A 13,723-nucleotide genomic window follows, 5' to 3' on the forward strand; every position below is an offset into this window, starting at 1 on the left:
TTTTTAGGTATTCTTTGTAATTTTAATTCCCATAATTTAGTTTAAATGCAGACATTTTTTTCACTAAAATCTTAAATAAAACATTACAGTACGATATATGCAAATCAGAAGAGCTTTAAGGTTTTGTAGAAGCAGGCTACAAGTTTCTTTAGATTTTTTTTTTTTGCATTTATTTTTTAACTTTTTGAAAGACTGGACAGTTAAATAGCAGTAAACAGTAAAAAGACAACACGGAGCCGTAAAGCCTGCAGGCCAGCCAAGGAGCACATTCTATTACAAAACAGACCAGAAAACTAGAGACTGCACGCCACATCCAGATGAAGGATCTGAACTGATGCCCCCTCCACCTGTGTGAGGCGGTGGTAGTTCCACACATAACAGGAGAGGGCGCTATTACACCGGGGCAGGTGGAGCTACACGACCACAGAGTGACAGCAATGTGTAGTTGCACCTTCACAAGAAAAACAGCTCGTGTTGCACATTCAGGGAGAAGTAAAATGGCACATTCTGTTTCTCTAGTTTCTCTCAACAAAAAGGTTTTTTAAAACAGTTATACTGCAGTAGAAGCACAGTTACTCCCTCAATGGCAATTACACCACTCATTGATCTATACTGATCGGTTGATACGGACTGGTCTAAAATGCTGCCCCTCTCTACAGGGAGGGAAAGTGTCCAACTGCGCCATCTAGTGGCTGCCTACGTTCCTTAAAGATTATTGCAAATTCGTAACTTCGGTTACTGGAATTAATGGCTTTCGGGATGCAAAATCAACTGAATTTATCATCTATAAAATGTTTTAATGGGGTTCAGTTTGTCTACAATTAATCAAATAAATAGACTCAATAAGGTCTGACTCATTTAAAGAGCCTGAAAACATTTTCTCAATCTGCTTCTTATTAAGATCAATTCCGTCCTATATGAATTTTCTGCCAATGTTACAACAGATTTGTTTTTTTCACGTAAGAAATTTCTATATTTGTGTCTTGGTCTAGGTAGGCCAACCAATCATTGCTGGTTGACGCAAAATGCATCACTACCAGTGCGTCAGGGCGGGAATGTCGCCACAGACACCAGATTTAAAAACTTTTAGATAGACTTAATCAGCATCATGTGAACTTGTTTGGCAAGGACTTGAACGTAACAGACATTCATTTGTATTTAAAAGTCCCGCACTCCAGCTTTAACATCTAAATAGCATCACTGTTTTTAATATTTAGCATTTAACCATAGAGATTGTTTTAAATGAAGTTTTGTGAGGCAAGTTCAAGTCTTTTGTTTTTTGTTTTTCAAAGATGCTGAACACTGCCACCAGAGAGCAATTTTCACTTTCCCTCCCCATCTTGAGCAGTGCATCCCTTTTGGCCTATCAGGATTCAGAATGCATGGAAAAACAAAAAAAAAATGACAAATGTGAGTTACACAGTGGGCCTGCAGAGTGTGGTGGTGCTTTCTCACTGCTACAGCTTTGCTTGGTCTGGTGTGACCAGTGGCTACCGTTAGCAAACTTTAGATACATACTGTTGTGTAACTGACATCACTAAGTCAGTCTGAAGACTTTGCAACTCTTCTCTACTTGTGCTGCTAGTTAGCTGCTTTAGCACATTAACTATTATCCCACAGTTGTCATAAAGGGAATCCACTGTTGCTGCTATTTAGCTATTAGAAGTTAGCAGTCGCTTTAAAGATCAGTGGGAAAAATTTGATCCTCTACATACTTTAGATTCTAGATATTTTGGGAAACAAGGCCAAACCTTCTTGTGCATCATAAGATGTCCCTTTAATTTTTTTTTTACTTCCTCCAGGCAGATTTACTTTAACAAGACCACAAAGTGAATTTGAACCCACCAGCTCTGTGCAGCCCCCTGTGCAAAACACAAATGAGTAAAAGGGTATGAGCTTCAAGAGTGGTCACCTGCCAAAACAAGGAAACAAATGTCCTCACAGTCCAGTTATCAGTTACCAAGTTTACAATTTAAAAATTTCTCACCTACAAAGATTTTGCTACTAGATTTCGCCTTCAGTGAGCGGTCGTCCTGGTTTTAGCGAGATGCTGTCCTGCTCTCACAGCTCATGATTAAAGCAGTAGGGAAACAAAATTACAAAGTGTTTTCATCTAAAATTCAAAAATAAAAATGGTAATTTAAAAATCTGATCTATTGGCAAGCGACACGTCAATCTACATGTTAAGAGGGACACGCGAGGGCTTTGGGGAAGTTTGGCGCATGACACCAGCGAGATGAAACACCTGGTAATAAGACTGTTTCTCAGTGTTGCTGTGATCGGAGTCTTATAACAACTAGTGCCAGTTTGCCAATTTCCCCAAGCGACCCACAGCGTGTCCTCCAAAGTGTCTGGAAGCTCACCCAGGTTAAAACTCAGATATGGTAGAAAAATATATAGTCTTGATGAAATTTCTCTAGTTATTCTCTTCATTACTGAATTGCACCCATACATGCAGTGTTAACGCATTGTAGTAGCAGTGTAAAGTGACGGGGATCATGATTAGCACTACTACTACAACAAAAAACCAAAAAAAAAAAAAAAAACGAGTCATCTCGCGCACACTTGCTCTCGCTCGCTTTCTCTCTCTAGACACTTCAGGTTTTTTTTTTCATTTTTTACTTGCACTTAAAAATTCATGGTTAATAGTTTGTCTTTCATTGGCATCATTAGGCAACAGTTTTTTTTTCAGATACTCTACAACATGGTTACGATGTAAACACCACAGTACTTAATTATTTACTGTATCTGCACAAAATAAAACACAATGTTACAAGGCAAGTGGCTACTTAAGTATAGATTTGTTCATGAGAGAGAGAGAAAAAAAAAAGAAATTAGGAAACACACCACAAGAACAAAAAAGAACTTGCAACACCTGGCATTGACTTTGTTCAAATAAAAAAAGCTTTAGACTTTGTTCATCTACAGGTCAGGTGACCCTGTTAAAAAGCTGGTGATGATCAGTACTATCCCCCCTGATACCATCTCATTCAGACATAATGATCCTAAGACGAGAGTCTTGTGATATTTCATGACGTGAGAGGCCTCAAAACCCTCACCGGGCTTTGATTTAGCCCTCGACTTGACCCTATGATATCTAGTTAACCCCTTAGCACTTAGACTGAAACACCGGTGGTCAATAGACTAAATGCTTCTACACTTAAAACGATACCGGCTCATTTTTGAGGAGCTACACGTGCGGCTTATTTGCCACCTCTGCATAACTGGCTGAGTGATAATACAAATTTGTCTCACTTTAGTTTGATATGACACAGTTATCGCTGTCTGACATGACAAGGCTTCAACTTTTGGAGGCATCTTGAGACCAGACATCTCAGGGATAGTTATGAGACCGAGGTTCAGGGCTACAGAGACAGATAAATCCTCGACTAAGACGTGAGACCTGACCAGCGAACTGAACACTGGACAGTGTAGAGGTCCGTCATTGGCAGGGAGCCTTCAACATGAAGAAATGACTCCATAACTGAGCTTAAACGTATGAAAACAAAGGCATTTAGATGAAGATATGTGAACACTTTATCGGACCTTATCAGTGTGTGTATGTTTCAGTTTTAGTGTTTTGGCTTCTGCTGCACCTAAACCTCATTATCCTACATTAAAGTTGGCATGCTGATATGGCGACAAGATTACTTTGGCATGGCGCTGCTCTCAAAAGAGCGACCTCTCTCGACCGTTGCCGCCTCAAACACAGCTTTAACTAAAAAAAACTTTCTGTTGAATTTACGGATGATCTTCTCGGGATCATCAGCGAGTGGTGGTTTTCTCTGTTGTTACAGGTAATATTTGTTTATTTCCAATCAAGTTATTTCTCCCAACTTCAGATAAAACAGCAGCCTGTTAGTGTGTGTGTTCATGAGTGTATGTGTGGGTACTCTACTGTGAGCCTCCAGGATGAAACATACTGTATATACAGTACATGACATCATGATAAGGTGGAGAGGCCCCCACCTAACAATATTAAAAAAAAAACAAACAAAAAAAAAACAAAACATGACCCCCCTCCCCACACCCTCCCGCCCCCAAACTCTTTAAGGACAGTATTTACAGTACAAATTACAGTATAATACATCATTAAAAAATATGAGATCCATCTCTAAAAACATACAGGAGCTCTTGACAAAAATCAACTCTTTAGCAAATCAGGTTTCTATGGTATCATGTGGAAAATAAAAAGCAGAGTGACAGTCCCACCACCCCTCTCTGAGGCGTCCTTTCCATTGGCCCCAGTTGTACCTGGCTAACATGTTAAAAGTTAGATGATGGACGGGTTGGTTGAACACACGCACATCTTTTCTTCTTCTTTTTTTTTTTTTTTTTTTTTTAACTTTAAAGCAAGCCGCAATACAACAAATCACACTCAATCTGATATAACAATATGTACATTTTTTTCTGTCATTTTGGAATAATAATAATAAGCACTTGACCAACTATGCTACCCGGGATCGCAGGCAGGAGGATAATAGTTTCACCGCAGGCATATTTGTCTGTTTAGGTGTGAAAATGGATTTTTTTTTGATGCCATTTTTAGTTGTGTTCTGTCTGTATTTTTTTAAAATTCATTATTTTTTTAAATGAAGAAACACAGAAAATGACTGCCGCTATTTCTCCAACAACCAAAATTCTTATTTAAGTCTCCCTCCTATTGTCTTATGTACAGCAGATTGAATGGTACGGTGAACACGTTGGTTACACGCTTTCTTTCTTATGTACCAAAAAAAAAAAAGAAAAAAAAAAAAAAAAAGAATAAATAAAAACCGATCAGAAACTCAAATGAGTCAAAAAGATTTCTGGACTGCAGAGCCAGGCAGCATGTGAACCAACCCTCCTCACATCCACAGTACAACCAAGTCCATTTGTAAACCTCTGCAGCTACCTCCCTCTCTGTTTGCTCCTCTTCCCCGTCACCCTCGCCCTTTCCTTCTCTTCATTTTCCTTTATCTGCACCCCCGACACTCGAGCTATGATTTTTACCCAAGTTTCCCTCTCTCTCGATCTCTCTCTCTTCCTCCTCTGTTCTCCCTCCCGGCCGTGTGCTCTCACACGTAGGGCAGGATGCCGTAGACAAACACGGCCATCACGGCGGCGCTGAACAGTCCGGCCACGGGCACCGTCACGAACCAGGCCAGGAAGATGTTCCTGAAGAGGCGCCAGTCCACCGCTTTCTTGGAACGGATCCAACCCACGGCCACGACTGAGCCCACCTGCAGGCCGCAGCCGGGAGGGAGGAGAGGAAACAATCAGCCGCAGCTCAGAACAAACATTTCAACTGTCAAAGTCAAAAAAAAACTCTGAAGAGCTGCAGGTTGTTCAGGCTTTCTTTATGACCCATGTTTACTTTTGCAGTTCTTATATATGTTTAGCCATTATTTAACTCAGATGGACCTGACAGCCGATCAATGATATTGCCTTTAGGACTGGTGGAAACAATTTAGTATGTTTTTGGCCTCTGAATTTGCAGTTGAGGGTGTTAAATGAAATAAAGTAAACAAAAAAACCTGAATTCAAACTTCAGCTCTTCAACACCAGCTTAGTCCAAAATGTTTGTTAGTTACAGCAAGCCGATTTAAGTAGTTTACACTACCAGAATAAAAACACATGTGTGGAAGTCTGAAATGAGCAGCTCTGGTTTATCAAAAAATCTGATAAATTCATCTTATAATAGGCTTAAAATATCAAAAAAAGAGATAATTTCAAGTTTTAAAAAAAGTTTTCTCAGCTAATGTAGTTAATTCTGCTCATGTCAGACTTCCACCAAACCAATCTTGACTCACCTTTATTCAAGAAACCAAACAAGAATAACAATAAATGAGAATAAATTTTGGAGAAGACACATAATCATAGTTCTGACACCTTCAAGGTCACATGACCAACATGCGCAGCGACTTGTTGTATCTGGTTGCTGAGTGTAGAGGGTCAGGTCAACAGAGACCAGTTGATTTTAGTTGAGCAGGTCGAATCTCACTTTGAATTATAAAATTTCTTAGATTCTTCTAGATTTGGATATTAGCGCAATACTAAAAGCAATCTGCGTGTGTTGAAGAATAGTTCAACTTTGTGGCCAAGATGTTTATTTATGGCCGTTTGTAATATTTCAGGTATGCAGCCACAAAGCCTGAACTGAGCACGACCTCAGTGTTTGTGCTGCTGACGGCCCGCAGAGCTTTTGAAACAACCAGTCGCTGTACATAACCACACCATAGAGCAGCACACACCAGAGCTGGGCATCGATTCAGTTTAACCTCCACACAAATGAGAAAAGAGCAACTGACTGAGCCAAAAAAAAACAAAACAAATGGATGCCCATCACTGCTCTCTCTCTCTCTCACACACACACACACACACACACACACACACACCCATCTGGGAGATGTTAACAGATGTTGTTGGCTGCTTTCTGAAAACTTAATGAGCACTGAGCATTTTCAGTGTCTCATTTACATTCCTTTTTTTTTAAATAAAGAGAATAAGTGTCTTAAAATGGCAAACAGTAATCGTAACTGCTCTAAAGGATTTTTATTTTTTTTTGATTTTTTGCTTTTAAATTTTGACCAACAACCTCTGCAGATCCCCCAGACACAATCATTAAATCAAGCAAATCACCGTCACAGTTACAGTTTATACCTCTAACCATGAGTAGATTTAGCATTTTGGCATAGCAAGTTGATTATCCAAGGTTTTAGAGAAGAGACAAGGGTATTTGGAAGTGAGACAGGAACATAAGGGTATGGGTGGTGATGTTGATGTTTTTGACAAATGATCATCAGATATTAAATACCAGTTTTGAGTCTTGTGCAGTTTCCCTTCAGCAGACTGTTTTAAACATTTATCTAAATTTAGATAAGAAGCAGCGATAATTTTGACTGATGCGGCTCTTAAGAATTAAAATTTTATCCCTCGATTTAACTGACTTAGCATCACTGACTGATTACTTTTGTTAATAAGATATGAAATTTGAAGAAAAAATGGAAGAATTTAAAATGAACTCTCTTTCCTAATGTTGAAGGAACACAAGCTCAACTTTGACCTAATCAAGACTATGTTTCATCAAAAAATTACTCTGATTACAGAAAAATATACTTCTATAATACTTCTAATATTTAGAAAAAGAGTGTGTGAATGTGTAGATACATTTCTGGCTACAACAATCAATAAAACATCTTAGGATAATACATTCTCCTGAGTTTCTCTGTATTCAAAAGGTATAGTTCAATAGCTTTACTCTTGTGAAATATGGCTCCATATGTAATAAACTGCAGGAGGAAAACTGCACGAGAGGTCAAAAGTGCAACTTCGGGAGTTGTGATCGGCTTTGGTGATTGACAGCTACAGGTGAAGCAATGAAGTGGAGCACTGGGAGGGCTCTCTAGCACAGCTTCACTACCAATGACTCCAATACCTTGCAGTGGGTGGAGCTTATTGGGATGCCCACATTTGATGCAACAAGCACTGTTAGCGCACTCATTACTTCAATGCAAAATCCGCTGTGAAGACAGATGAGTAGAGAGACACAGAGAAAAAAGATGGAGAGGGAGAGGTAAAAAAAGTGGAAAACAAGTCGTGACAGGTGGGTTGAGGGGTGGGGGGAGACTGGTGGTGGGGGGGGGGGAGGTAGAGTCTGCTTGCAGCCAAGCACAGGAGGGTGGAGGACCCACACACCAAACCATGCCAGTGCTGAGAGGGCAAAATGGAAGAGAGTTGGTGGAAATGAAACAGAGGATGAGACAACACGTTGATGGGGAGGGGCGGGGCTGGAGGGGTCCGCCAAGTCTTCCAGCCTGGATCCGATGTTCCTGTAAAGAACAGGGGAGAGGAGGCTGCACACTGCTGCCTGGGGCTGTCTGCGGCGGGCGGGCTGGACGCAACTCAAGTAGTCTGATTGTCTTATCATGCAGTGTGAAGATAAGTGATGATTGTGAGGTGTCACCTTGTGCAGGGAACTTAAGGATCATTCCAGTTTACTGCAATATGGGTCTTACTTTTGTAGCTTTTACCATAATTTCCATTAGTGATAATAAGTTTGCACTAACCAATTTTTTGTAAACAAAGAAAGTTGTTTACATTCACTGTTTAAGTGCATTGTGTGTATCCTTGAGGCGTAAGAAACGCATCATAAACCATTTGCAGAGTTGATTTTTGTAAGAATTTGAAACCTACATTGTTTATATCCATGTTAGCTTGCAGTCTTCTTCACTACCTTTGTTGCCTCGTTGCACTGTTTCATTACTTCAAAGCACCGCTAACGGTTAAAAATTCCATAGTGTACCTTTAATTGCTGAGATCTGAGAACACAGATATTAAGAAAAGGTCAGAAAAGAAAAGAAACATGAGCTGTAATACAATTATATGCATTTTAAACAAACCCCCAATCTTAAGGCTTGTCTACACAGGAGCTGTTTTCAGCTGCATTATCTGACGAGACAGACATGCTTCTATTTTAATCAATACAGCTGTCTGCGCAAGTCCTGTTGCCTTTCACTCGCACTGTAACCATGTTTTTACGCTACAAGTCTATTTCCTTCTGCTTAACATGTGTAACTGCAGTGACTTTGTTCTCTGAGTGAAGCCAAAACATGCATGACCCACACTCAACGCTGTGCTTGAACATATCCTTTGTAGACACTGACAAGAGGACTGAAGCTGCTGCTGTTGTTGTTGTACTGCTTTCACTATGAAGGCAATACAAACAAAGACAAACATGGTGTACCCAAAAAGAACACCATGACACTTTACAACTTCCTGGCTCAACTTTGACATAGCCTACTTTCTGTAGCGGTGCACACACACACACACACACACAGTTTCACTGTGCAAAATGGATTATTATCAACATTTTGGGTACAAATAGTTGTTTAGATAATCTGGATAAACTGTTGGCTCATTTATAACCTATTTGATCATCTGACTGGTATTGTTTCTTGCTCCATTGGACTTTGTTGTAGCTATGTTGCTTAGATCTCAGCAATTACCTTGATTAGTACGTCCTCATAACTGAACAAAATAATACCCAAATCTATGAAAATAAGACCCAAATTGGATTAAATGGGAATTATCCTTTAATAACCCAAAAATCTGGACTTTGCTGTCTGTGATGCAATTAATTTTATGAGGACAAAGCCCTGATAGAAATGTGGACGACAGAGACAAAGTCCAAAACAGAAATGATTTGTTTGTAAAGTGATTTGTGACAGTTTTGGGCTGAACTAGTGTGCACTTGTGACTCATGCCCAGCGCCCTGGGAGGCAGTGTGAGCTTCCTGTCCCCTGGAAATGCCTGTGAGGAGTTGAGAGGCCAGCTGGAGGGCCGCTCAGTCATACCTTGCAGTGTGTGGTACTGACAGGGATTCCGATATTGGAAGCCAACACGACTGTGACTGCAGAAGCCAGCTCAATAGTGAATCCACTGTGGAGGAGGGAGGGGAAAGAAGGGGGTGGGGGGGAAGGAAGCAAAGAGACAGTCTTCATTGTAATGCCTGGGACGTGCTGCTGATGGCACCGTCTGACCATATTCCAGCATCCACATTAAAACAAAGCAGATCATAAAAACAAGCTCTTTAACACACACACACAGAATAAAGGAAAAAAAATATCTCACACATGCACGCACATAGTACAGACATTTCCATCAGGTCCTTAATGTTGGAGGGTAATCCATAAAGAGTACGGGTTGCATGTGATACTGTGAGAGTGTGAACATTCATTACATTATTCACACTCTGACGCCAGACCAGTAGGCCCACTGGAGGAGGACTAGATGAAATGGGAATTCAGTTTTAAGTGGTAGAGAGAAATAAAGAGAAACTGGATGAGTGGGACAAGAAAGACATGAAACTGAAGCAATATTTGGTTCTTATTTCATTGCAGTTACTCAAAGCAGCTGGTGAAACTTTCAGCAACACTAAAGTAGCGTTCTGGTGACAGAGGCATTGAAATTTAATTGGCCAGAACGACAAAATCTGCACGTCGCTCGAGCTGCCGTGGTGGCATTTGTAAACAGCGAGGGCCAATCCCCTTTCACAGCAGGGTGATGACGTGCTCCTGTCAGCATGCGCTCTAATGATTTTACTTAAGCCAATCTGCGAATGAGTGTCTGCCTTAAGCATGTGTCCTGTCTTATTTACACAGAGCTGTGATATCTGCTCCGTCTGTGCTGTAACCGTGACTGGGAACACGATGCAGGTAAAGCACATGATTTTCACATGAGTCAGGAATGCCTTACTGTAGACAGGTCGTATTTTATCACCAACACAGCCCTTTGAAGGGAAGCAGACGCGACTGGTTCCACCTCCGATGTCCGCAAGGTGGAACATTTATGTGGCGGGCAGATTATATAAGTGTCCCGCACACAATCAGCTCATCGTAGACAGACAGGAACTGTTTGTGTCCCACTGGCAAAGCTTAGTGAGGCCAGAAAGATCTGCAGCGGTCTGTGGTGGTTCAACAAAGAGAGCCAGCCAGAATGATGAAAATCCACGTTTGAAGTTTAAAACTTGTTTTTAATGCCGGGGTATCCATCACCATTTGAAGAGCTCACAGTGCCTGCTCAAACATATGTGGAGCCACTAAAGACACACAACTACACCTACACACTTTCTTGTCCTTGCTCCCACACAGACCTCTTTGTCAGACTGATGCATGGAAACACTAGAGGAAAGACAGCCTTTACAACAGTGAACCAGAGCAAATTTGTCTTTGAGTCCTGGCAAAAGACTAAGCTGGTGATGGAAAGAGGGAGCTTAAGGAAGAAAAGAGGCATACAGAGGGAGAAGGGGCAAAGGAAGAGGAGAAATGAAGAAAGAGGGAAAAATAATGAGAAGGTTTGACCGTGAGAACGATTGTAGGAGTATGTGGAAAAGAGAAAGATTTAGAGGTGAGACGTCTACAAAAAACAGGACAAAAAGATGCAGTGAGGAGAGGGGAAAAAGGGAAAGAGTGAGGGCAAGGAGAAGAAGAAGAGGGTTAACCACAAAAATAGAGATTTACTGGCGAGGAACATGAAGGGATATGAAAGAAAAGGAGAACGATGAAAGGAAAAAGAGAAGTGCAAGGGAAGGAGTCAGGCTGGCTTCCCTCCATGTGGTTGGAGAAGAGAGGCCAGAGTTCCCACTGTGGCTTTGCCCCTCCCTCACCCCTCCTGCTCTACTTCTCTTCGCCCAGAATGCCAAACAACTTCCTGCAACCCTGTGTGATGTTCCTGCCAGGCAACAGAGTACACACATACACACATACACACACACACACACACACACGAAAAACTTGCTGGAACAATTACACTTAATATGCATGCATACACGCACACATACAGTATATTCACCACACGATGAACTGCAGGCGAAGAGCCTGGCTTTCTTGAGCTGACACGATACACACAAACATCCCCGAGGTATGCGCGCACACACACACACACACACACACACGCATAGTCTTCGACTAGTGCCTGGGAAGACGAGAGGACAGCAAGAGAAAGATAGAGATCAATCTCAAGGACAGAGGAGCAGCAGTAAGCGGTCAAGGATGCGTGCTGTCCGTTGTGTGCCTAAGTGAGCCCTGGGGCTTTACGTGCTGTATTCCAAGAAACTACTTATTTATTCATAATTGTTATGTAATAAGTCAAAGGGCAGAAGAAAAAAATAGTGTATCATTCCCTATGCAAAGTGCCACTACAGATAGAGACCATTATTACAGTAGATTTCATGTTCTAAAGCAGTAAAGACTTATTTCTAACAGTTTAATCTCATGTAGGACTGCATGATGACTGCTTAAATGATCTTTCTTTGCTCAATGACAATTATTTAAGGACAATTATTCATCTCTAGAGACAAAATATGAAAGGAAAGGAAGGAATTATTGCACCTGAACGTTTTTAATTCACAGATACAAGCCTTCCAGTTTGTGTTGTGCTTCATAAACCCTAAAAAGAAAAAGCTTCTAATGTACAAATCTTTGAGTCAAAGTTAAACATTTCTTTATATGGAATAAGTCTCAAGAAATATAAATAAAATTGGACTTCACAGATGCTAAAAATACAACATTGTACCTGCAGGTTGCCTGTATTGAAAATGCTTTTTCCTGCAGTGACAGCTCTGTTTGGTTAATCTCAGGACATGTTTTAGGCAGACACTGCAGATTGGTCTAACAAGTTTACTGTAAATACAGAGCACCTGAGTCGACAGTACAGGCGCTCTACACGTGATCTTAACTAATTGTGTAGTCATAGGTTTATGCATTTTACTGTCAGCATAGTCAGGGTTCAGTTTTTTCTCACTGAACGTCAGTTAAACAGATTTCTTGACTAATAATATTTCACAAATGTATAAAAGACTTTGTGAGTGTTCGTTCTAACATGGTTGTGTGCACGTCAACACTTACCGATGAAGCTGTTGCATCGGATGGACTTGTGTGTATCAGCATCTCGAGGCTTTTTCTCTCTCTCTGTCTCTCGACCTACACATACAGCTCTCTTCCACGTATGCACACAGACACACATCCTGCCGCCCAAACCTCACCCCCCCCCCCCATCCCCACCCCCTATTGGTGGCTTTCTCACCTTGAGGGGGTGATGGGAGTTAGGTCCTTCCCCATGGTCTGGATGACACGGCGGCCCCACACCCACAGGCCAGCGCAGATGCCTATACCACCGTAAAACAGCAGCCAGATGGGAGTGGCAGCGTCCTGCATCACACCGCCCTGGTCATAGATCATCCACAGTGCCACCAGGGGCCCGATGGCATTACTGCAAAGGTGGGATTATTGCTTAGTGAGTTCTCTGAGGGTCTATGCTAGACTGAGCTTCAAGGACAAAATGATGTCAAAGCAGCAGATTGAAGGTCATTTCTCTATTCTTTTTGCTGCAGAAACATTACTTGTATATATTTAATCAGGCAAAAAGATTATCATGTATTAGGGAAACATACAGTGAGCTGTGCATTAGCTATATGGGATGCTATATGTCATGTGAGCAGCAGGAGGCAGCACCTGACATCGTTGCCTCCGTGGGCGAAGGAGCCAAAGCAGGCAGTGAGAATCTGCAGGAAGTGGAAAAGCAGGAACACCTCGGGCTTGTCCTTCTCCTCGTGATCCTCCTCAGCCAGGTCGTCCAGAGGCACCGGTGCCGGAGCCCCTTCTTCGTCCACCCCCTCCAGCTCCGTGGCCAGCTTCATCTCCACCCCGCCCTCCTCTGCCTCGATCTCAGCCTCGGCCACGGCGTTACAGTACGACGAGTAGCTGTCGTAGCGTACCCGCTTCTTGGAGTAGGACACGCTATTGCTCCTGCCCCCTCCCTCTCCTACCAGCTTTTCACTGTCCTCACGTGACTCTGTGCGTATGAGCGGCTGGACGGGCATGCCGCATATCGCCGCTGTGTAGCAGGTGTAGCTGTTGTTGCGGCGCAGCAGACGGTAATTGTTGTCAGGCGGGCCTGCGTTGGAGCCCGAGCGGTCGCTGTCATCCATGCGGCCCAGGTGGATTTTATGAAGCAGATCTTTATACAGACCTGAGTCCTTGTGCACCGTGTGGTACACCTGGCCATCACTGCGCATGTGGCCGTCAAAGCTGAAGCTGCCATTAGAGATGGGGGACTTGAGGCAGCCGTTGGTCATTGAGTGAGTCCGGCCTGCAGGAGAGAAGATGAAGATACAGGTGAAAGAGGAGTATAAAACTTTTTTTTTTAAAAGTATTATCCAGTAGCAGCACTTTTAATGGAAGTT

At 42.1% G+C, this 13,723-nt stretch overlaps 1 protein-coding gene across 6 annotated transcripts in view; it reads right to left on the reverse strand.

The window, feature by feature from the left end:
- Positions 1-13,723, reverse strand: part of slc20a2 (solute carrier family 20 member 2) — a 48,278-nt gene continuing 34,555 nt past the window's right edge. For 5 of the 6 annotated variants that reach the window (XM_067614987.1, XM_067614995.1, XM_067615006.1 and 2 more), the window contains 4 exons: positions 12,993-13,629; positions 12,565-12,750; positions 9,336-9,420; positions 1-5,222 (listed from right to left, as the gene is read on the reverse strand). In XM_067614987.1, coding sequence (XP_067471088.1) covers positions 5,058-5,222; positions 9,336-9,420; positions 12,565-12,750; positions 12,993-13,629 — 1,073 coding nt within the window. In that variant the 3' untranslated portion in view covers positions 1-5,057. Of the gene's footprint in view, positions 5,223-7,417; positions 7,503-9,335; positions 9,421-12,564; positions 12,751-12,992; positions 13,630-13,723 lie in introns of all 6 variants that reach the window. The other variant, XM_067615023.1, reaches the window with a different exon arrangement.

This window comes from Thunnus thynnus, chromosome 2 (genome assembly GCF_963924715.1).
Source record: "Thunnus thynnus chromosome 2, fThuThy2.1, whole genome shotgun sequence".
Taxonomy (NCBI): Eukaryota; Metazoa; Chordata; class Actinopteri; order Scombriformes; family Scombridae; genus Thunnus; species Thunnus thynnus.